General features: G+C 36.0%; 3 protein-coding genes across 12 annotated transcripts; 2 read left to right on the top strand and 1 right to left on the bottom strand.

Moving 5' to 3' along the window:
- Positions 1-4,936: 4,936 nt before the first annotated feature.
- Positions 4,937-6,962, top strand: LOC147520834 (GRAS family transcription factor). The gene has a single exon (XM_086592342.1). It carries the CDS (start codon positions 5,424-5,426, stop codon positions 6,807-6,809), a length of 1,386 nt encoding a protein of 461 aa, XP_086448468.1. The 5' UTR covers positions 4,937-5,423; the 3' UTR covers positions 6,810-6,962.
- Positions 6,963-9,546: 2,584 nt separating this feature from the next.
- On the bottom strand, positions 9,547-10,689 carry LOC147520833 (small ribosomal subunit protein uS14z/uS14y/uS14x). The gene is made up of 3 exons (XM_086592343.1): positions 10,529-10,689; positions 9,916-10,015; positions 9,547-9,760 (listed from the first exon to the last, which is right to left on the bottom strand). The coding sequence occupies exons 1-3, from the start codon at positions 10,588-10,590 to the stop codon at positions 9,752-9,754; spliced, it is 171 nt and encodes a 56-aa protein (XP_086448469.1). The 5' UTR covers positions 10,591-10,689; the 3' UTR covers positions 9,547-9,751.
- Positions 10,690-12,978: 2,289 nt separating this feature from the next.
- LOC147520832 (histone deacetylase-like protein) lies at positions 12,979-20,161 on the top strand. Of its 10 annotated transcripts, none has more exons than XM_086592339.1 (8): positions 12,979-13,046; positions 13,716-15,122; positions 15,333-15,471; positions 16,670-16,902; positions 17,355-17,491; positions 18,802-18,927; positions 19,021-19,192; positions 19,856-20,161. In XM_086592339.1, exons 4-7 carry the CDS (start codon positions 16,885-16,887, stop codon positions 19,184-19,186), a joined length of 447 nt encoding a protein of 148 aa, XP_086448465.1. In that variant the 5' UTR covers positions 12,979-13,046; positions 13,716-15,122; positions 15,333-15,471; positions 16,670-16,884; the 3' UTR covers positions 19,187-19,192; positions 19,856-20,161. The 10 variants fall into 10 exon arrangements, with proteins under 10 accessions (XP_086448465.1, XP_086448458.1, XP_086448462.1 ...); XM_086592336.1 differs by lacking the exon at positions 12,979-13,046 and adding an exon at positions 13,299-13,602 and having other exon boundaries at positions 13,716-14,288; positions 14,384-15,471; positions 16,670-17,272; XM_086592332.1 differs by having other exon boundaries at positions 12,984-13,046; positions 13,716-15,471; positions 16,670-17,272.
- The last annotated feature ends 393 nt before the right edge of the window (positions 20,162-20,554 follow it).

Below are 20,554 nucleotides of genomic sequence, written 5' to 3'. Positions count from 1 at the left end.
GTGTTTGGGTCTATTTTTTCAAAAAATCATTTTTTTCTTAAAAACATTTCTATGAAAAAATATTTATTCTAAAAACAGTTTTTGAATAAACATATGCATGTTTGGTTGTGATTTTTCTTAAAACCTATTTTATCAAATCAGATTTTGCACTATATTTCTCGACATATTTCGGTATATCGTGATATAAAGTACTAAAGTCTAAAACATCTTGGCAGTTCATTTGCTTTGAGCACCCAAAGTGTTTCTCTAAAAAAAATAGTTTTTTAACTTAAAAAACAAGTTTTACCTAATTATCATAAAATGAGTTTTTGGGACCAAAAAATGTTTTTTGGATGAAAAAATATATTTTTTTAAATAGAGACCAAACACATTTATTTTTTCAAATTTTTTTTTTTTACTAATAAACACTTTTTGGTAATAAATAAATAGGATCTAAATACCTCCTAAAATTTTTAGAAAATTTTGAAAAACTATTGAATTTAGGACCATTACTTCTTTTGAGAGGACAAAAATATCGGTGACAAATACTATCATCGCACTAAAAACCAACTTTAGTATCGATTACATAAGTAAAAAAGTAATTTTAACAATAATAATGTATAACCGGAGAAAAAACGGAAACCCAAATTAGAACCGACTTAATTAATGGGTATATATCCAAGTTTTCTAAATATAAGGACAAAAACTGAAATACCTAAACCCGGTAAGAACAATTAAAAATAGAACCGAACCGAAACCGACCCATAAACACCCCTGGCCATACGAAACTACCCATCCCAACAGAAATTTGAAGAAGACAATTACTAAAATATTGGTGTGGAAAAAAGTGTTGCGTTGAGGAACAGGACATGGACATGGCCATTTTTAATAGGATAAAATCGAAACATTGGTCAAATGCGAACTGCTTAAATCTCGTCAACAATTGGGAATATGTTTGCGCTAATCTCTGAAATGTTGGCAAATATTATGAAGTTTTCAAAATTTTCAGCATTTTGTAATATGGATTATGGACATGGCAACACACATGATGACATTAATGGAATTTACAATGAAATGAAATATTGAAAATTTGAAATCTATAAAAAATTCAAAATGTATCCTTTAAACAGCCAACCCTCTACTAGGCAAATAGTCCAATAGAAATATAATAGTCAAATGTAGCAAGCGTTATGGAAGCATGCCCACCAATTTTATTTTTATATAAGAGATTGGTCCATCTTCTTGAAACTACTTTATCTTCGTATGGAAGCATGGTCGATTGGTCGTGCCCCAAACAACAATATATGAACCAAAATTCACTGACCAAAATTCACAGGCTGTAAGATTGAATCAAGGAACAACTCTCTCGGTCTCCACATGTTCCTGGTGAATCAAGTAGTTAAATGGATTTTCAAATCAAGGCCGTCCCTCAAAATTGGTATATGGGCTTATAGTTTTCCGGCAGGTAAATGGGCTATTTATATGGCTCTGCTTGGTCGAGTATTTAGTGGAGTGGTGGGCCAAGAAATAGGGTGCCAATATGCAGCAATCCCCGCCTACTTCTAAGTTCTAAGCAACACCTACCCTAATTTGTTGTTAACACAAGTATTATCCGCTAAGCTCTTAGCAATCATTGAATGAGCTGTAATACCCAAATACACATGAATTAATGTAAAATGAATGTCCTTTTTCCGATGGCTCAAAAGTCGATGAGATACTTGTCGTATATCGTTGGTTCTTATATGTGTTGGGTAAGATCACATAATATAATTAACATTAGTAACCTAAGTGTATGTGCTTAATATACAAAGTTAATTAGTTCCAAAATAAGATGGGGTTATCTGAGCACATGTTAACATGCCTTACTTTCATGTTTAAACTCTTGTATGTTGTATTGTCTTAAGCTATGAAAACCAAAACCATTGATGTAAGAGAATTCCTTTGTGAGAAATTCCAAAACATGTTTGAACTGTTCACTTTACGTCTTTACCCATAGTGTCTTCTAGTCCTTGTATCTCAAGCTTAGGAATCCTCCTCAAAATTCTCACCAGTAATAGTTAAACCTCAAGGCTTGACTTACTCGATTCTACTTATATGCTTCCCTAGGATTCTTCTTATGCCATTCTTGAGCTTCATGCTTTCTCAAAGTCCTAGAATACACTCTTTTATATGAATTGCATGTATTATCAAAACAATAATAAGTGAGCCTAGTTTACAACTTTACATGCAACTGTTTTAAAATTAGAATAGCCAAAGGACTCTGAACTATACAACATGCTATAACTTTTGTTGCACCTTTATAGTGATGATTCAGTCGACACATTTGAATATATACCAGGTCTAAGGAACTATTCGATCTCGATCTTCTTGCAAATCAACATAACTGTCATCTCATTATATATGAAGCATATAAGACTATAAGAGGCCAGGGGGCGAGGGGCCGACAATAATTTTGGGCGTAATATTAGTGCGACTTGAATCAATTGTCTACATAGTCAAACAAAACCAACGTCTTTTCGCATAATGCTTTTATAATTGGTATTGATATATAAAAGTTCGGATTGGACGAAAATTTGAAAGAAACCAGCACAACGTTTTCATTGCAAGGCTGTGTGCAAAGTGCAAACTATGTCATAGAGCAATTATTGAGATTGGGTCACTCCACTCATTCCCAATTAATTTTAGGATGGATACTCCATAGTCCATATATAAAATGGTATCTGAGCAACCAAATGCGTGTTGCCCAATGATCCACACGCCCCACGAATCAAGTACTAGTCACCCTAAATGCAACGAATTAAAATAGTAGATTCTGATTTTGACTACGATTTCACCAACTTCGTTGTGAAAATATACTTACAATGACTTGTATCTCACCACTATTTCATCACGAGGTGAAACTTCCTTAGAACCAAAAACTTCAGCCATTTTACATTTATTCCTCTCCATGTATGGAAGGAGAAAAGATATTGAACTTGAGCATCATCCATCGAAATTAGATATGTCATAGGGGACATGCATAATCCTAAGGGATTTTATTAATGGGTATCGTAGTATTGTCATGATCATATGCGTTCACATGTGTCATGAGCAACAAAATATCCATGGGGGACCTAAGTTTTGATGATGTATACAAGTGATGACATGGGGGAGAAACTACACAAAGAGTGTAAAGTGAAAAGGATGGGGAATGTCCCATTTAGTTTGTGGCAAGGTAGGCTTGTCTATACAAGGTCTGAGTAACAGGGTCATGCACAACCAATCCTTCCCATGGCCAAAGGCATCAAAAGGGAGTATATCACGTGTGTACCTGTAACAAGAGTTGAAATAAAGATATATATGGAGCCATATATTCGATCACATGGTATATATTATGCTAATATGCTTATAAATGCCACCTTCAAGTTCTTTGGAGGATATCCAAACTTTGTGGTGGATAAGATTGAGAGTGGGAGACATGAAGCTATGTGTTAGAGTTACATAGAGAGCAGTGTTTGTTGGATAATGTGTTTAAAGCAGTGTTAACATTATAGTTTGAGAGGGACGTTTGTGCTGAGAAGCATTTTACTGTTGGATATATATTTCTTGTAGAATATATATACAAATAGCATTTGGAAGGAATCAGGAACACCTTGTATACATGGGGTTGTGATTTGGACAGGGAATATTCTCTATCATGGATGAGTGGCAATACTTGAATGTTGAGATCTTGTATTTTACAACAACATGAGATTTAAAATTTGGATTAACTAGTATTACCCACCACTATATGAGCCAATTAGGATTTTTTCCTATTAGATGGGAAATTAGGGTCTCCCCCCTAAACACACGGTCAATTTGGTTTGACCATTAACTTTCAAGTCAATACAATTTAAAATTACACAAATGCCTTCATTATTTTCAAAAAGAAAATATTCGATTTTAATTAGGTGGGGGCATTTAAGTTATTTTTAGTTGTTTGACTTGAAAGTTAACGGTCAAACCAAGTTGACCGTGTGTTTAGAGAGACCCTAATTTCACATCTAGTGGGGGAAAATCCTAATTAGCTCATCTAGTAGGGGAGTAACACTAGTTCACTCTTTAAATTTTGCTTTCTAATGGTGTGGTACTGTGTTGAGCATTTTTGTGAAACCCATACAAAACACGGATCGACAATACACTGATCGACAAGGGGTTTTGTGAAACCCATACATTGGGTTATTCAACAAGCATGGTTAAGATTAAGAATCACATAGAAATGTTAGGAGAGTTAAAAAACATCAAAAATAGTTTTCAGATCAAAAGAAAAGTGTTCGTGACATGAGCACATACAATCAAGCAGTGTGACAAATGGTACTTTTAATCAAAAGAATGTTTAATCCATAAGCATCTGTGGTACTATGGTACTGATGGAGGAGAGTGCATAATCCAGCCATAGATAGAAAAAAAGGAGCCCACTTAACTCTTTTAACATGGATATATGAATGAGACTATGGAGTCTGTCATTGTCTAGCTAGCCTAGTAGGAAAGAATACTTTGATTTATTCATCAGCTCATTCTACAATTAATTCTCTCTCCCCTCCTAAATTCTAAAGTCAGACAAGTCAATTCCATGTAAACTTATCGACATATAGAATATGAATATGAAGTTCTATGATTCAAAGTCCATGTATGATCCAGCTATCCAACCATTCGTCCATTAGTCCATACCAAAACCCTAAAAGTTTACTCATGAAGACCCTTAAGAATGCAAGAAACTGCAAAAAATGATTTGTTCATGATATGGCCCGTGAGTGAGCCAAACCAAACTCCTTGTTCTGTTTTCTACCCGTTACATGACAAAACCTCAACTTCCACATCAAGACAACTCCCAGGCCGGCCACCTCACATGCCCCCAAAAACCAACAGAACCCCAACTCTTTTCCTATTCTTTCTCTCTATAATAACCACTCTTTGTACTCTCTTCTCTTCCACTTCATATAAGAGGAAAGGAGAAAATAGAAGAGCAAATATCCTTTTGTAGCCATTAAAAGGTTCTATACATGCATACTGTTATTTAACTTTCTATAGCCTTATTGCACCCTTTCTTTATCTGTATCACTGAAAAAGCTGATATATCCTTTAAAGTGGGTTTACCTTTTTTCAGCAAAATTTGACTTGTGTATAGTTTTGGGATGTCGAGTTTTTTTTCTTATTGTTCAGTCCTTTTTCTTCATGGGAAGCACTAAAAATGCCCAAAAGCTGAACAGTCTATTTCTTGTTTCAGTTGCACAATTTACTCATTTTGTACTGATTTTACACTAATGGATCATTTCCCAATATCAATATTTTCCAGTCTGGTCTCTTTCTCTTTCTGATCTTCTCTGATTTCTTCTATCTATCCGTCTCTCTTTTCTTTCTTAATTTTGTTCTCTTTCTCACATACACACAAAAAACCATTACTTTCTCCATTTCTCTAACCCTTCATGATGCAATTTACTGAAACCCCACCACCACACTTACATCAAAACAACTTCAACTCATGCTCAAATCTTATCATGAATAAAAACCCACTTCATCAAACTCGTCCATGGCCTGGTTTTCCTACATCAAAGTCCTTAGGAAGCTTTGGTGATGCCAACTGCATGGAACAATTACTAGTGCACTGTGCAAATGCAATTGAAAGTAATGATGCAACTCTAGCCCAGCAGATCCTTTGGGTCTTGAACAATATTGCACCCCCAGATGGAGATTCGAATCAACGTCTCACTTGTGGCTTCCTTCGTGCCCTTATTGCCCGTGCTGGGAAGACTGGAAGCTGCAAGTTACTAACAGCCATGGCGAATTCCAATCCCAATTTGAGTATACACACACATAAGTTCTCTGTGATCGAGTTAGCTAGCTTCATTGATCTAACACCTTGGCATCGCTTCGGGTTTTCTGCTGCCAACGCTGCCATACTAGAAGCAATTGAAGGGTACTCTTCTGTCCACATAATTGACCTAAGTTCAACGCATTGCATGCAAATCCCAACACTGATTGATGCAATTGCAAATCGTCCCGAAGGCCCTCAATTTATCAAACTCACTGTTGCTGGTGCTACTGCAGATATCCCACCCATGCTTGACCTATCCTACGAGGAATTAGGATCTAAGTTGGTTAATTTTGCGAGGTCTCGAAATGTGGGATTGGAATTTAGAGTAATTCCTTCAACTTCTTCAGATGGATTCTTATCATTAATCGAACAAATTAGGGTGCAACAGCTAGTTTTCGCCGAAGATAGTAAAGGTGAAGCCCTAGTTATAAACTGCCACATGATGCTTCATAACATACCAGAAGAAACACATAGTGTAGTCATTCCTGATAATATAAACCCAACGCTTTATGCTTTTGAGTCTTCTTCAACATCGTCCCTACGCAATATGTTTCTTAAGGCCCTTCGCAGTTTAAGTCCTACCATTGTAGTTTTAGTAGATGAAGACGCAGATTTCACATCAAATAACTTGGTTTGTAGGTTAAGATCAGCTTTCAATTTTCTATGGATACCTTATGATGCAGTAGATACATTTCTACGCCGAGAAAGTAAGCAAAGGCAGTGGTATGAAGCAGATTTATGTTGGAAAATTGAGAATGTGATCGCACAAGAAGGTGTGCAAAGGGTAGAGAGACTTGAAACGAAAAGCCGGTGGGTGCAAAGAATGAGAAATGCAAGCCTTAAAGGCATTCCTTTCAGTGAAGATGCGGTATTGGAGGTAAAGAACATGCTAGATGAGCATGCAGCTGGGTGGGGACTGAAGAAGGAAGATGATGATCTTGTTCTTACATGGAAGGGGCACAATGTTGTATTTGCTACTGCCTGGGTACCTGCTTGATATTTCACTCGTCCTGCTGTAGGCTTCTTCTTCCTATTCTCTCTCTTCTCTAATATAGCTGAGAGTATGTATTGAGGTTTGAGTAATTAGTTTAGTTACTAAATTTATTTTCACCTCAGTGATTTTGTGTTAAAGAAACAAAAGCATAGAGCACATCTCTCTCTCTCTCACACGCACACACACGTACAGACACACCAATCCCCTATTGTGCCATTCGATTTTTGAATTTGGCTGGGCTGAAAGAATAGGCTGCTTTTAATTTTCAGTTTGACAACCTATGCTACTTTTCAGAATTTCATTTCTTAGTTTGGTCATGTCTAAATAGCAGCCTTAAACAAGTTACAAGCAGAAGTAGATGAAAGACACCTTTTCAACTAACATACTTTGAGCAGAAAGTATACAATTTAAACCAATCAAGTAATTATGAGAGTGTTTTAATTTCTGAAGTGTAAGGTACAAACTTAATGGAAAAGTATGTAGCATATGATTTCATCTTATATATATAGTAGATTTCTTACTTTGAGGAAAAGAAGGGAGGAGGGGGCAGCGCAGTTGTGTGACAATTCCAGATTATTGTGTTTGGTGTCACTTGTCAGCACAACTTATAATCCACATTACTATTTACGCTAGAAACTAGGTTTATGTTTGTCAGACCTGTCTTTTTTACGAAGAGATCTTTATGGAAGGACTTGTTATAGCAGCCTTTGTTCTATAGCTTATTCTCACCACAATTTCACTGCATAAAGAGTGAGGATCCACTTTTGGAGTCTTGGAGATGAGAATTATGAAAAGTAAAACTTTAATCTGTATCTTTTTTTTATCTGTGACACACATTAAATAATATTCAAATGTATAACAGTGAAGAACATATAGCAGAATACTTTTGAACTGAACAATTAAGAATTAATGCTAGCAAAGAAGACAGTACGAATAGATTGATGAGATCCGGAGAAAAAAAACCTACTAAACATCATGTAAGAACTAAGAATAATTGAATGTACTATCTTCACCAAAAAATAATAATAATTGAATGTACTAAGAATAACTGTATGCTTGGTAAATTTAGGGTAACACTTGACTTCATGTGCATGTTATGCACACAGTCACAGAGCTAAATCTGTACCTGGCTCCCTGCTACCATCTTGTACTGCTCGACACTCAGACAGTGTACATGTCAATTGAGAGTTACAATGTTGTACCATAACAAAATTCATGAACTTAGAAATTATAAAGGTTTACACTTGAGTAATTTCCGCCAAGGAAAAGACAAATCTCTTGAAATTCCTGTGTAAGTTTGCTTGAACTTTTAGGCGGAATATATCAAGTAGTGAGTTAGTAGGAGCGCATCATCCACTGAGGAACAACCATTCAAACATTACTAAACGATGTGCCTCTTAAGACAAAAAAGGCAATGCTGTTATGAGTTAGGATCAAAGAGAAAGCACTTTCAACTTAATACATACAAGTTCCGAAAGAGATTTAATGAACACGATACACAATACAATATTGGAAACTAAACAAAACCCTGCGTGTTGCATCATGTGATGTAGTATCATAGCGTAATGATCGAAGCCTTCAATCAGAAGTCAGACCAACCTAACAAGTTAGCATTCTTTGGTAAGAATGTTTAAGAGATTGTCAAAGAGAAACTCACATTCTCGAAGAGCGGAAGAGCCTCTAGTAGTCTAGTGAAGCAAACTGAAGCATTACATCTGTGTTGCAATTTGTTGTTGTTCAAGGCTCGTCACAAGAACTCTTGGTGAAGTGATTCGAGAGGAAGAATGCTGAAAAAACAAATCCATCTGAGAGTTGCACTGTGTACCGAACGTCAAAATTCAATGTGGAGCTTCAAAATTCTTTGTCAAGCAAAAGCCGAAAATTCAGCGGAAAGCCCTTGCGTTCTTTTATTTTTGTCGGATTCAGTTGGAACAATGCTCTGTTCTTTCAAAAGTTGGTGCGGCCTTCATTTATTGGAATTATAATTTCCATTACCAGAAGAGAAGCAAATAAGCATTCTGAAGTCTTTAAGATAAGTTAATTATTAGTCTATTAACATATTTTGGCATTTGAGAACGGTGATTTAGCAGTGATACTAACCATTTCCATTAGAACTTCGAACCAAGATTAACCTATATCACATCAACTAAAGCAAGCTTGTTACCTTGTGAGAGCATATTAAAATATTAAATTGCCCTCAGTCTAGAGGTTTGATGTAGGTACTCTGCCTTCTGCCATCCCAGTCAACCAACCTTCTTTCATGTGGTATACAATACAGAGTATCCCGCATTGCATACCAATTATGAAGCAATCATCTATAAGTGTAATAACGGCGTTATAGTGTACAATGGCCAACTCCATGACAGCGAATCTAGAGTGACAGTGCTTAACAGTATATAGTTTGGACCACATATATCAAAATAATTCAGTTACTGAATCAATACAAGAGGACAAAGGAATCAGCTCCATGAAAACTAGACAAATGGACTCGGTTAATCAATAACGCTGACATTGTGTCCGCACAACTATAAATATCTGCTGGCGCTAAAGAGGCAAGGCTGAGGGACTATCGGTTCATGGAGCTAGCCACAGCTTAAGACGAATCTACTACACCTATATCACTCGCTGAATCAAAGGGCCAATAAGTATCAGCAGATGAACCCAGAGAAAACCCATCTGATTCCTAACAAATATTCAAATCAAGATACACCAGAAGAAACATCAAGTAATAGCAAATAAATATGGGAACAGTAATCATGATAAACTAGAATTACTGAGAATCCTCAGTACAACTGATTGTCATATAAATCTTGCTCCAACAGATTTAAACATACTGAATCAACTGAAATCAAACTTTTTATCGTCTATTAAGGTCCTAATTCACCACAAAAAAACATGTCTTCATCACAACAATCTCCACCAGCACAGCATGCCGACTCCACCCTTTAGCGATACTGAAAAAGTGCAGACAATAGCAACAAATCATAATATGCATCTTATTAATTCAATAGCCTTGGAGAGAAAGAAAATCATGTCCCTAATTTAATAACCCACTTTCTTTCTTTTGATCTAAAAGACTAAACCCCATTAGTGTCAACTAAAAACACACCTTGATAAAGCCAATTTCCTTGGCATTGCTTCGGAAGCACTGCCTGCAGCACATGAGACCATACTTGCGTATCAACCCATGGGGGTTTCCACAAACTCGGCTGCACAAAAGGATGAACCGTAGACATAAATTGACGTAATGCAATTCAATGAAGAAAGTCGAGGAACATGGTCTTATCAAACACTGTGATTGGCTGAGAGACGCAGTGTACATACACTAAAAGCCTAGACATTCATTGTCAAGTAACTGCTCAAAACCCAAATCCCTAAGAATCCAAAATATCGTAATACGTTTCTATTGAAGTAAGAGTTCATTCAATTAAAATGGTTGAACTAGCATAAATCAATCAACCCATGCAGGAAACAGTTAAGCATCTGCCTCTCGAGTACACAAATGTAAGAGGTGTTTACATTTTTAATGTGCAAACGTTCATCCTCATCACCAACTTGACATCAGTAATAATTCTTAGCAAATTATAAACATCAGTACCAATCACTTTATAGGATTAACACGATTTCAAATGCATGATAGTATTACAACACAAATCACAATAAATAATAACGATGAAAATGATTCGATCCATAAACTAATTATAGTCTAGAAAAAATATTACCAAGTGCGAGAACCGGGACCGTAGGTCTTAGGATGAGAATTCCACACGTTCGAATGCCCCATCTTCAAATTTATCACCGAGAGAAAAGAGGCTCAAGAGTGCCGAAGGTGGTGAGACTTAGGGTTTTATAATAGGTCTTATAAACTGAAGCCCTAATTGACTAAAAAAATGGGTCGGACTATAGGGCCCATGAAACTGCCGAGGCCCAAGTATTTTTACGACACGTAAATAGTGAACAACGCCGTGTCTATCACGGGGTTTCCAGCGGTATTACTGTCTACTACTCTACTAGTATGCTGGCACGTGCTTTGCACGTTTTATCAAAGTTGGTGATGGTGACAACTCAATTGCATTCAATTACACTTTTATCCCTATTTCAATTTCTATTGCCATTTTCATTCTCTTGGAGTTTAAATATTTAAAGGGGTAAAACAGTCAAACAAAAAAGACGAAAACGTTGTTGGAGGTGATGGTGACAACTGACGACTCACTCAGCTTATTTACTTTTCTATCCCCATACCAAATTTAATCACCTTTTTATTAGTATTGTAATTCGAAAATTTTACAGTGACAAAAAAGTCAACAAAAACAGACGGAAATCATGACAAAACGACGGCTTGAAAGCTTGATGACTAAGAAAACACGTGTTGCATTCTGGTAGGATGGAACAAACGGAATCACAGTCGAAAGGCTTAGAAGACTAAAATCCACAGATGTTCAAAAGTGTTTGGCAGTGGAAGGCTAGCTCGTGAAAGCCTCTATGTCACGGCGGCTAAAGCCAGACTTAACAGCGCAGGCACGCCCCTTTAAAGGTGTTTAGATATTCCATGTTGCTTAATTCTTACGCCATGTTGGGCACATTCAATGAACGTGAAATCTATTTCGGCATACGAGATGCACATGTTGTTGTTTTTCATATTTATTTTATGTTACTTATCCGAAACCGAAATCAATCGGGTTAATAAAAAATTCCGATTTCAAAATTCAAATTTGAATCGATCATTAAAAATTTTAATTCCCGACTCGATTTGTTGTTCTAGATATAAGGAGATCCCACTAACTATAGTTAGCAATTCAGCGAATTATTCGTTTAATTTGGGAAACGTCTAAAAATATCGTATTTTTTAATGATACAGAATAATTCATTAATTCGGCAATAAATTATTAATTCGCGAATTATTCATATTGTCACTATAAGTTTGCTAAGTATTATTCGTATGTTGTCACTATAAGTTTGCTGAAGGAATATCTCTATTACGGAAAATTGAAATCAAATGGAGAAAGATCGTTAATAAAAACTAGAGCCTCTAGATTAGTGAACAACGCCGTGTTTATCAAATTTTTGGTATTATCATTCTATATTCCATGAATTATTCGATAACGTGAAATCTATTTTGGCATACGAGATGCACGCACATGTTGTTGTTTTTCACATTTATTTTATGTTACTTATCCGAAACTGAAATCAATTGGGTTAATAAAAAACTCCAATTTCAAAATTCAAATTTGAATCAATCATTAAAAATTTAAATTCCCGACTCGATTTGTTGCTCTAGATATAAGGAGGTCCCACTAACTATAGTTAGCAATTCAGCGAATTATTTGTTTAATTAATAAAACTTCTAAAAATATTGTATTTTTCAATGATATGGAATAATTTATTAATTCAGCAGGAATCATTAATTTGCGAAATATTCATATTGTCACTATAAGTTTGTTGAGTATGTTGTCAAAAAAAAATGGTCACTATAAGTTTGCTGAAGGAAGATCTACATTTCGTCCTGCGAATGTATTGATCTACAGTTGGTTTGAGAGGAGACATGCATGTGTCGATGTAATTGGAGCCTCTCCGTTGGTAGGGCTTGGGAATAAAATATTTGAGGTGGGAGAAACAGCTAAGAGAGTAACGACAAGGAAGATGGAGAAGCATGAGGAAGCTTGCACGGCTAACCAGCATTGTTTTATTAAGTTTAGTTTCGACACTTTTAGTCTATTAGAAACAACAAATCGGTTGGCTTCAAGAGACTTTGTTTTAACGAGTTTGTTTTTTAATAATCAGAGAAATGAGTTTAACATTTTGGGGGGGGTTGAAGAGGCGGACAAAACCAACTTGGTTGGTTTTTCATCTGTTTTTCATCTCTTCCCTTCAGTTTTTTTTTTCTCTCTCTCACTCTCCTTTTTCCTCTCCCTCTCGCACACTTAATCTCCACTCCTCCTTCTCCATCTCCACTCCTCCATTTCCTTTTAACTTAACAAGATCTTATAGTAAGATTAGATTTATTAAGAAAGACTTTTTGTTTTCACGCAATTTTTAGAATTTTTTTATCTTTTCAATAAAATTCGGATAAAAAATAATAATAATAGATAACATGGGTTGTAATAATAGTTTTTGACGAGGGCAATATCGAAAAACGACGTATAAATACACTGTCCTCCCTGGAAGTCGGAACTATTTAATTTTTTCAAAAGACAGAGAGAAGCGCGAAGTGACGAGAGTAATCTAGGGTTTCGTCTTCTGGTAATAGTGCAATACACACCCTCTCTTTAATTATTAATCTTGGATCGAATTTGTTTACTTTTTTTTTATTTTTAGATGAAAATTCAATTCCATTGACTGTTTGCTCATTAAATTATTCCCTTGCAATCAAAACTATTATTACACTCTGTTCAAACCCTTATTAGTTTGTTTCTATTTTTTGCATGCCTGGTATTTGGTGATATGTTCTGTATACATGTCCTCCTATTATTTATATTTTCTATACATAAATTTTTGATACATTAAAAAAAAAAAAACTTTTTATGTGTTTTCAACTTTTTACTTCTTTGTTTTTGGTTTGCTTTTATCAGATATGTATATACCACTTATTTGATATCTTGGTTAACAATCTTTTCCAAACGAATTTGTGTTTCTTTTGCTTTTGATAGTGGTCGTTACCAAATCTGTATTTGCTTTTGCTTGGATAATATTTTGGTTTGATAAACTTGTTGATATTTTTATTGTGTCTGGAGAAACGTAAGATCCTTAACCAAGATCATGAGCTCTTAAGGTGGGCCATGGATGATCTTCTGCCAGGGTATTAGTGATAAGGACTGTTATTTATTCTTCGAGATAATTAAGACCTTCTAGTTGTTCTCATGATTAAGCAAAGAGGATCATGGGACTGATGTTTCTAATTTTGTAAACCAGGAAGAAAAGAGTACCTTGGACAGAGGGCGTCGCGACCGTATGTGAATTGGAAATGTCTGCTATTGCTGGTATTGCAGCTGCAAATGCTCTGTTCCTCTCAACACAAAATTGAGAAGATGGATCTAATGTGTATATTATTAATATGAATCTTTGGCCTTTAGTTCAGGGATTAACCTACTTATTATTCTACATTTCTGTTTTTCTGTTCTTTTCTCTTTGCTGGTTCTCATAGGGCGGAGAGGAAAATCACCTGAGACAGAGAACTCTAAACTGCACATGTGACCCAAACTGCTTATAAAAAAAAATGTGACCCAAACTGACCCAACCACTGGATCAACCCAAAACTGCAGAGAACTCCACACTTTTGTTATGGTTTGCTTGACAACTGCAGGGAACTTAAAACTTTTGTTATGAATTGCTTTTTTGTTTCATCAATTTCTCCACCACTTTGCATTTAGAGTACATGGATATTAACTTCTTTTGGGCCTTTTTTTTCTTGTAGAATATGAAAATGGGGAATCTCGTTGTTGCATACTAGAATTTCCTGGGAGTTGCATATCACTGAATCGTCAGGTAATGTTCAGGAGATGATTGGCCTCCAGATCAGGTCTTAACGAGTTGTTGGGCCTCTTTTTATTCTTTATTTTATTTTTTGGTGGTTCTTATAGGAGGTGAGGAAAAATCTAGGCGGGGACTTTTACTTGTTTGTGTGATGGTCACGGCATTCGCGTTGCTTTGATGGTATCAAATGAATGGAAATGTCTCCTTTCAGAGGAAAATAAATGTGAGCACTAGTCGGTTGCATTGCTAGACCCTGGTAGAGCAGATAGCATTGCTCCGGGCTTTCCGTTGAAGAGAACGCCATCCTCTTAGCAGTCTTTGATTTTCTTTATAGTATATGTATCATTGAAGCATGCAACAAGGGCGGCCTTGAGGTCATTCAGGATATTAATGGTACCTTGACTGGGTTTGTTTTCTAAATGGAGCTGTCCCATACCATTTACTCAGTACATCTGCTAAAGGATTCAGAGATAGTTACATGTCAAAATGAACCCTGATGAAAACTCAAAGAGGTGCTTGATGTGGATATATCGGAACTTGTGTCATGATTGCTGGGTGACATGCTGCAAAAGAGGAATTTGCTTTGAGGAAAAGCCAGAGGTGAGAAATATTGAAGCCTAAAAACAAGAATGTTGCTGTTGAGGTTGCAAATTTAGTATTTGTCTAGGTGCAAATCTTGGCTGTACAGATGTTAGCGGAGAAATTAGAGCCACTAACGAAAGGAACAAAAGGAATGAGAAGGAATGCCACTACTGTGGAGGAGGAGATAGCTTCCATGACGTTATATCTAAGCTTTTCTGGGTAATTCAAATGGGCCTACAAACAGTTTTCAGTCGCACTAGTGAGGTATGGTAACAATATCCTTACTTGTATTGGTAGGTGGTACAGTACACTGTATGTCCGTCTAAGTCTTATGGTTTCCTTAATGTTTTTGTTGATGTTGAGTTGTTGACATTTACGAGTCAGCATCTAGCCTCATCATGATCAAATGGTAGAGATGTTTTTTAGTTAAACCTGCAATATAGCTATTCTCTGGTCTACTTTTATTGTGTGCAGAGTATCAACTACTTGAAGTACGATGAACCTATCGTTCAAGGCCGACTGTTTGGTATTGCCAACTATGTCATGATGTGTTTGCTAGACTATTATCCATTGTATACAATGAGGGATGCAGCCCACTCTCGGGGGTGCTAAGGTAGAAAATAAATAGGAGTAATTATGATACTTCTGATAAAAGTAAAACATTTTCATGTAAAATACTTTGTATACAGGTCTTATCTATTGATACATATCTCATGTTGATTACTCGTTTTATCATATCAACCTTATGTTTTGAAGTCGACATTAATGAAGCATATGATTTACTTATATCGACATTATGTTTTGAAGTCAACATTAATGAAGCATAGGAATTACGAAGTACATATTATGAATTAATGAAGCATATTAAGAACATATTTAGTCTAATGTGTTTGTCAATGTGTACTCTTTAATGGATTCATAAGCTCAAATGGTAAGAGCTCTTTACTGAGAGGTTGATGGTTCAAATCCATTTGGATCCAATTACGAAACGAAGTCTGATTGGGTATTCACAGGTAACAGCTTCTGTTAAATTCTATGGACTGTAGATGTATTATATATTCTTAAATCTTGATAGTTTATGATAATTCCAATCAGATATAAAACATATTGTTTGTCAACGTTATTATTTATTAGAAACAGCATTTGGAGAAAAACGATGTGGTATTACATTGTGTTTGGAAGATAAACGCATTACCATAATAATTGTGTTTCGAGGCAATACAACTGTAGAAAAGATACAATAGGTCCTTGGTTGATGCAACTACGAAGCTTAATTTCTGTTTTGTTTGCTTGACATACATGATAAGATAGTTGTTGTTCCTACATTTTAGTTCTTAATATGTGGAGTCATGCACTTTTGGTGCCACCATCTAGCTGGGAACTGGTTATATTTGTACTGCAAAGACGTCCTTGAAGTAGTTTTGTTAACAGGCATAGCTTCAGCATCCTTTCTGTTATTGAGTTAGAGGTATGAATTATTCCACTTGCTCTTTATGCGTCATATTTGTTCCTGTGGATAATTTTGTAAGGACTTCTACTCTTAGTCTGTTTTCTGGTCAAAGTGACTTCTCAGTTTGGTGCATCTCATGTGATGCATATCTATATGTTGAGATCTTGTTTGGTTTATTATGTGGTTTGACTATTCAATTTTGTATTTTGTAATCCCAGTGTACACCAAATGATTAATTATAGTTAATGTAGAAGTCTGTAGGAGAAGAAGAAGGAATCTATTGTCCTCTTCCTTTTGTTTCCATCCCCTTCCCCTTTTCTCTCTCTTATTTGTTTTTGTTTTCTTTATCTTTTATTGACAGGTTACATTCGACAACACTGAGAAGAGTTCCTATCGTCCAAAGCAGATGCTGCACTGTTAGATCATTGAGATATATTTGAAAAAGTTCTGCTGGACCTGAATATGATGCCTATTATGCTACTTGACTGAAATTGAGGACAGCAAACACACAGGGGAGCACAGTTGGTGCTCTTTCAGAAGTGTCGTTTATGTGAGGGAGAGAGAGAGGGCTCAGGCATGTTATGCAGTGATTTTGTATGCCAATAATGCTTTGCCTTTGAAAAACTTGGTGTGGATATGGATACCTTCTTTTTTCCATCCCTACAATAGCAGTTTTACTGTGGAAGGCATGAAATATTAATCGGTGAAGTCATTGTAAAATTTATCTGAGGAAAACTTTTTTCTTTTTCGTTATTGAAATCTAGTTTATTTGTTGCATTATCAATTCAGTATCTATCGTAACAAACCGATATGTATTTACCGCTATATGCAACACACGTTGCTTAAAAAATAACGCGACCTGCCGAAATTTGATAACAAAAGTAGTATTTATAGTTTCTCCGAAATCCCAACTTAATAATAACTAAAGATGACGAGCGAATCATCGTCTTCTGCTGCTGTTCTAGTACTGATTTATAGAGTTTACTCCTATTTATTTCTTCCTTTTCTACAAACCTGCTTATGATGTACTTGTTTTTTTGGTCAAGGAACGATTAGAGGAGGAAGAAGAGATGTTGTATGGAGCTGGGTCTGGTTGGGTCGAAGCGCAGGCCTCATGCGATCATTTGAACTCCTTATCATCAGATCTCTCTCACATTCCTACTCCCAACACTCCATGTTCCAGGTTATTTAAAACCAGAATAATTCCTTGTTATAGTTGTTCGTTATTTGATTTTGGTCATTGGAGTTTCAATCAGGCGGTGGATGATGTAGAGTAAAACTACCTCACACTTGTTGTGTATTAGTAAAATGTTTACATTATGTGATAGGCCACAATACGTCTGAGAAGTACATTTGATTGAAATTTATCTTACTGAAAATCCTATTTGGATGAGTATCTAATCCTGTTCTGTCTAATGTCTTAACAATTTTTGTAATCAATGAAAGCTGTTACTAGACGACCTATAAAAGCTATAAGAGAAATGCAAGTTGCTCATATCTTTAGATTCCTAAGAGCAAGTCCAATGGAGAGCTGCTAAATTGGCCTGCTAAAAGGTGACACATAGGCCTTTTAGTTTGCCCAGCCAAAATTGTCACCCCAAAATCAAAAAACCAATCCAATCGCGTTTTTTTGTTTTGAAGTGTTAAATGATACGGACGGCATAGTTTCTGCCGTCTGTCCATTATTTTGTAACTTAAGTTGAAATTTTTTTTTTGGACGATTTGCGGTTTTTACGCCGTCCGGCCGAATTTATTTAACATACTGCAAAAACTATACCGTCCATCTCCCGAACTTATTATAGCAGCTGCTAGCGAAGGTCTTAAGTTTTAACTTTGGCTGGGTTTTTTACTCCTTCCAAATTTAAGACCCTTTTAGTAGCCCTATTGGAATGACATTTTTGTAGTTGGGGTGCTATATTTGTCTTTAGCAGGCCATATAGCCCCTCCATTGGACTTGCTCTAAATTAGATACGTGTGTTTGTATCCGACAAGGTGAAATATCTTCTTTTTTTTTTTTTTTTTTTTTTGGAGTGGTATATCAAAGGTATATTATCACATACAACATGTGTCCTGTGCGACATGTGGATTCGTACTCAACACGGATTTTTTTTCAATAAATTATGGCGTGTCCATGTAACATAGTTAAATTCACACATTAAACCAAGTTGGACAATCTCCATTACTTAGATTCAGATGTGATCCTGTCCCGGTACAAGAGGCATTTTAAGATGTTTCAGATCGCTTCCAAGTTGCCTTGGTTTGAAGAAGTATATTACCAGAAGGATGTGAGCGACAGATGTATGGGAAAAAAATTGAAGATTGTCAACCATGGTAGATCAGGCCTTAGTTGATGAAACTATTACTTCTCTCTGATTCCAAAACTGAAACCTACACGTTAAGCCTTAGTTTGTCTTACTGAATAATATACATGATACAATAGTTATTGATCCTAAATTCCAATTCTTAAAATGTGGAGTCACATGCATTTTTCAGGTGCGACCATCCAGCTGAGAACTGGTTATGTTTGTGCTGCAAAGACATCCTTTGCAGCCGCTTTGTGAACAAGCACATGCTTCAGCATTTTCAGGAAAGAAACCATTCTCTGGCGTTGAGTTACAGGTATATTTTATCCTACTTGGCCTTTGGGTATTTATTTATGCCTGTGGAAGACTTCTAAATGACCTTGATTGTCATCTTGTTTTCTGGTCTCAGTGATTTGTCAGTTTGGTGCTTCTCTTGTGATGCATATCTAGATGTTCAAGCCATTTGGCAGTTGCGGCCTGTTTATGAAATTGCCCACCTATTGAAATTTGGTGAGGCGCCACCTTTCCGGACAATTGAATGTCTACAGGTGTCTTGCAACCAAGCCGAGTCCTAATATCTGGTAAGAGTTTGAACACAATGTGATATCACAAGAAAAATGTTAACTTTTCATGATGATTTTTGTTATTGTAAAATGTGGAATATATTGACATTAGGAGCAAATAGTCAGTGTTGTCTGAGTATTGCCATTGGGTCTAAAAGAAAATTTCTGACACTTTGAGAAAAACTCACATGCACATCTGCAACCCGCACAAATGAAAAAGATGATTTCTATTTCCTTACCCGAGAATTCTGTTGTTGTAGTTTGTCAGCTTACACTACTTGCCTTGCGCCCCCGCCCCCTCCCTCTTTTATTATGCGATGTATATTATTTTTCATTGGTGTTGGTGAATGATGGAAGATATATTGAGAAAAGTAGTAGCCGTAAAAGAAATAATTTGGGAAACGTATTTGAAAAGTCGGTTATGTGCATACATAGATGATATCAGTTCAAATAAAATGGTAAACATAGTAACATTGTATATAGGTTAGCCTACTTAATATGTGAATTCGTGATTATATTTGACTAGCCGGGAAACCTAACAGTACTTAAGCTTACCATGTGGTTTGACTGTTTAATGTTTGTATTTGTAGAAGTGCGGAGGAGTGGAAGAAGGAATTTATTCTCCCTTCCTTTTCTTATCCTCTCTCAATTATTTATTCTTTTCATTATGTTTGTTGGCAGGTTACTGATTGGACAACACTAAAATGAGAGTTTATCGTCAAAAGTCATGCTGCTTGTTCGTGAGTAGAGAGGGGTGGGGGGAGTTCAATTAAACTACAAACCATCTTATGGACTAACTTTTTCTTACTATTATTTAACAGTCGGGTTACTGAGCATCATTCACTTGGACAGGAAGTACCATATGAGTTCTTTAGCTGCTTTCTTGCTTCAGGTTTTGGTCTGATCTAGGCTGTGTGTGCTGGCTCAGAAACGATGATGCACTGTTAAACCATTGAGATAGTTTTTTAAGCTTTACTTATTGGCTGATATTCGGAAGCAATGTCCAGTTAGCATAGTTGGTACTCCTTCACATTATTGTTAAAAATCATTGGTTTTTTTAAAGAACGAAGAAAAAAACTGACGAAGAGGACTGTGACTCGCCATGTTATATCCAATGATATTTGGTATACCAATTATACAGTTTCCCTTTATACCCACTGTTTATTGGTCGTTTGAAATTTTCGAGATGGATATGCTGTAATAGGTCCCATAACAGATAGTGGGAAATGTTCAGTTCTTAATTTAGATCCTAGCACTGAATCAGGCAAGCCCGTTTTGCCAGTTAATTTTTGTTGGTGGTATTTGCTGCTGCTAGTTTAGACGATGAAATCCTCAGATTTTGAGGTAAATCATTCTAATTTCCCTGCTTGCCTCTATCAA

The sequence above is a fragment of the Coptis chinensis genome, chromosome 2 (assembly GCF_015680905.1).
Source record: "Coptis chinensis isolate HL-2020 chromosome 2, ASM1568090v1, whole genome shotgun sequence".
Lineage (NCBI taxonomy): Eukaryota > Viridiplantae > Streptophyta > Magnoliopsida > Ranunculales > Ranunculaceae > Coptis > Coptis chinensis.
The sequence above is the reverse complement of the archived record's forward strand: the minus strand, read 5'-3'. Positions and strand labels throughout refer to the sequence as shown.

Coding starts and splice junctions, on each gene's coding strand:
- LOC147520833 (XM_086592343.1), bottom strand. CDS start 10,590: ATGGGGCATTCGAACGTGTGGAATTCTCATCCTAAGACCTACGGTCCC. Junction 10,016..10,528: donor GGTCCCGGTTCTCGCACTTG/GTAATATTTTTT, acceptor CCTTTTGTGCAG/CCGAGTTTGTGGAAACCCCC.
- LOC147520832 (XM_086592332.1), top strand. CDS start 17,237: ATGACGAGCGAATCATCGTCTTCTGCTGCTGTTCTA. Junction 17,492..18,801: donor CCCAACACTCCATGTTCCAG/GTTATTTAAAAC, acceptor TGCATTTTTCAG/GTGCGACCATCCAGCTGAGA. Junction 18,928..19,020: donor TCTCTGGCGTTGAGTTACAG/GTATATTTTATC, acceptor TTCTGGTCTCAG/TGATTTGTCAGTTTGGTGCT.
- LOC147520834 (XM_086592342.1), top strand. CDS start 5,424: ATGATGCAATTTACTGAAACCCCACCACCACACTTACATCAAAACAAC.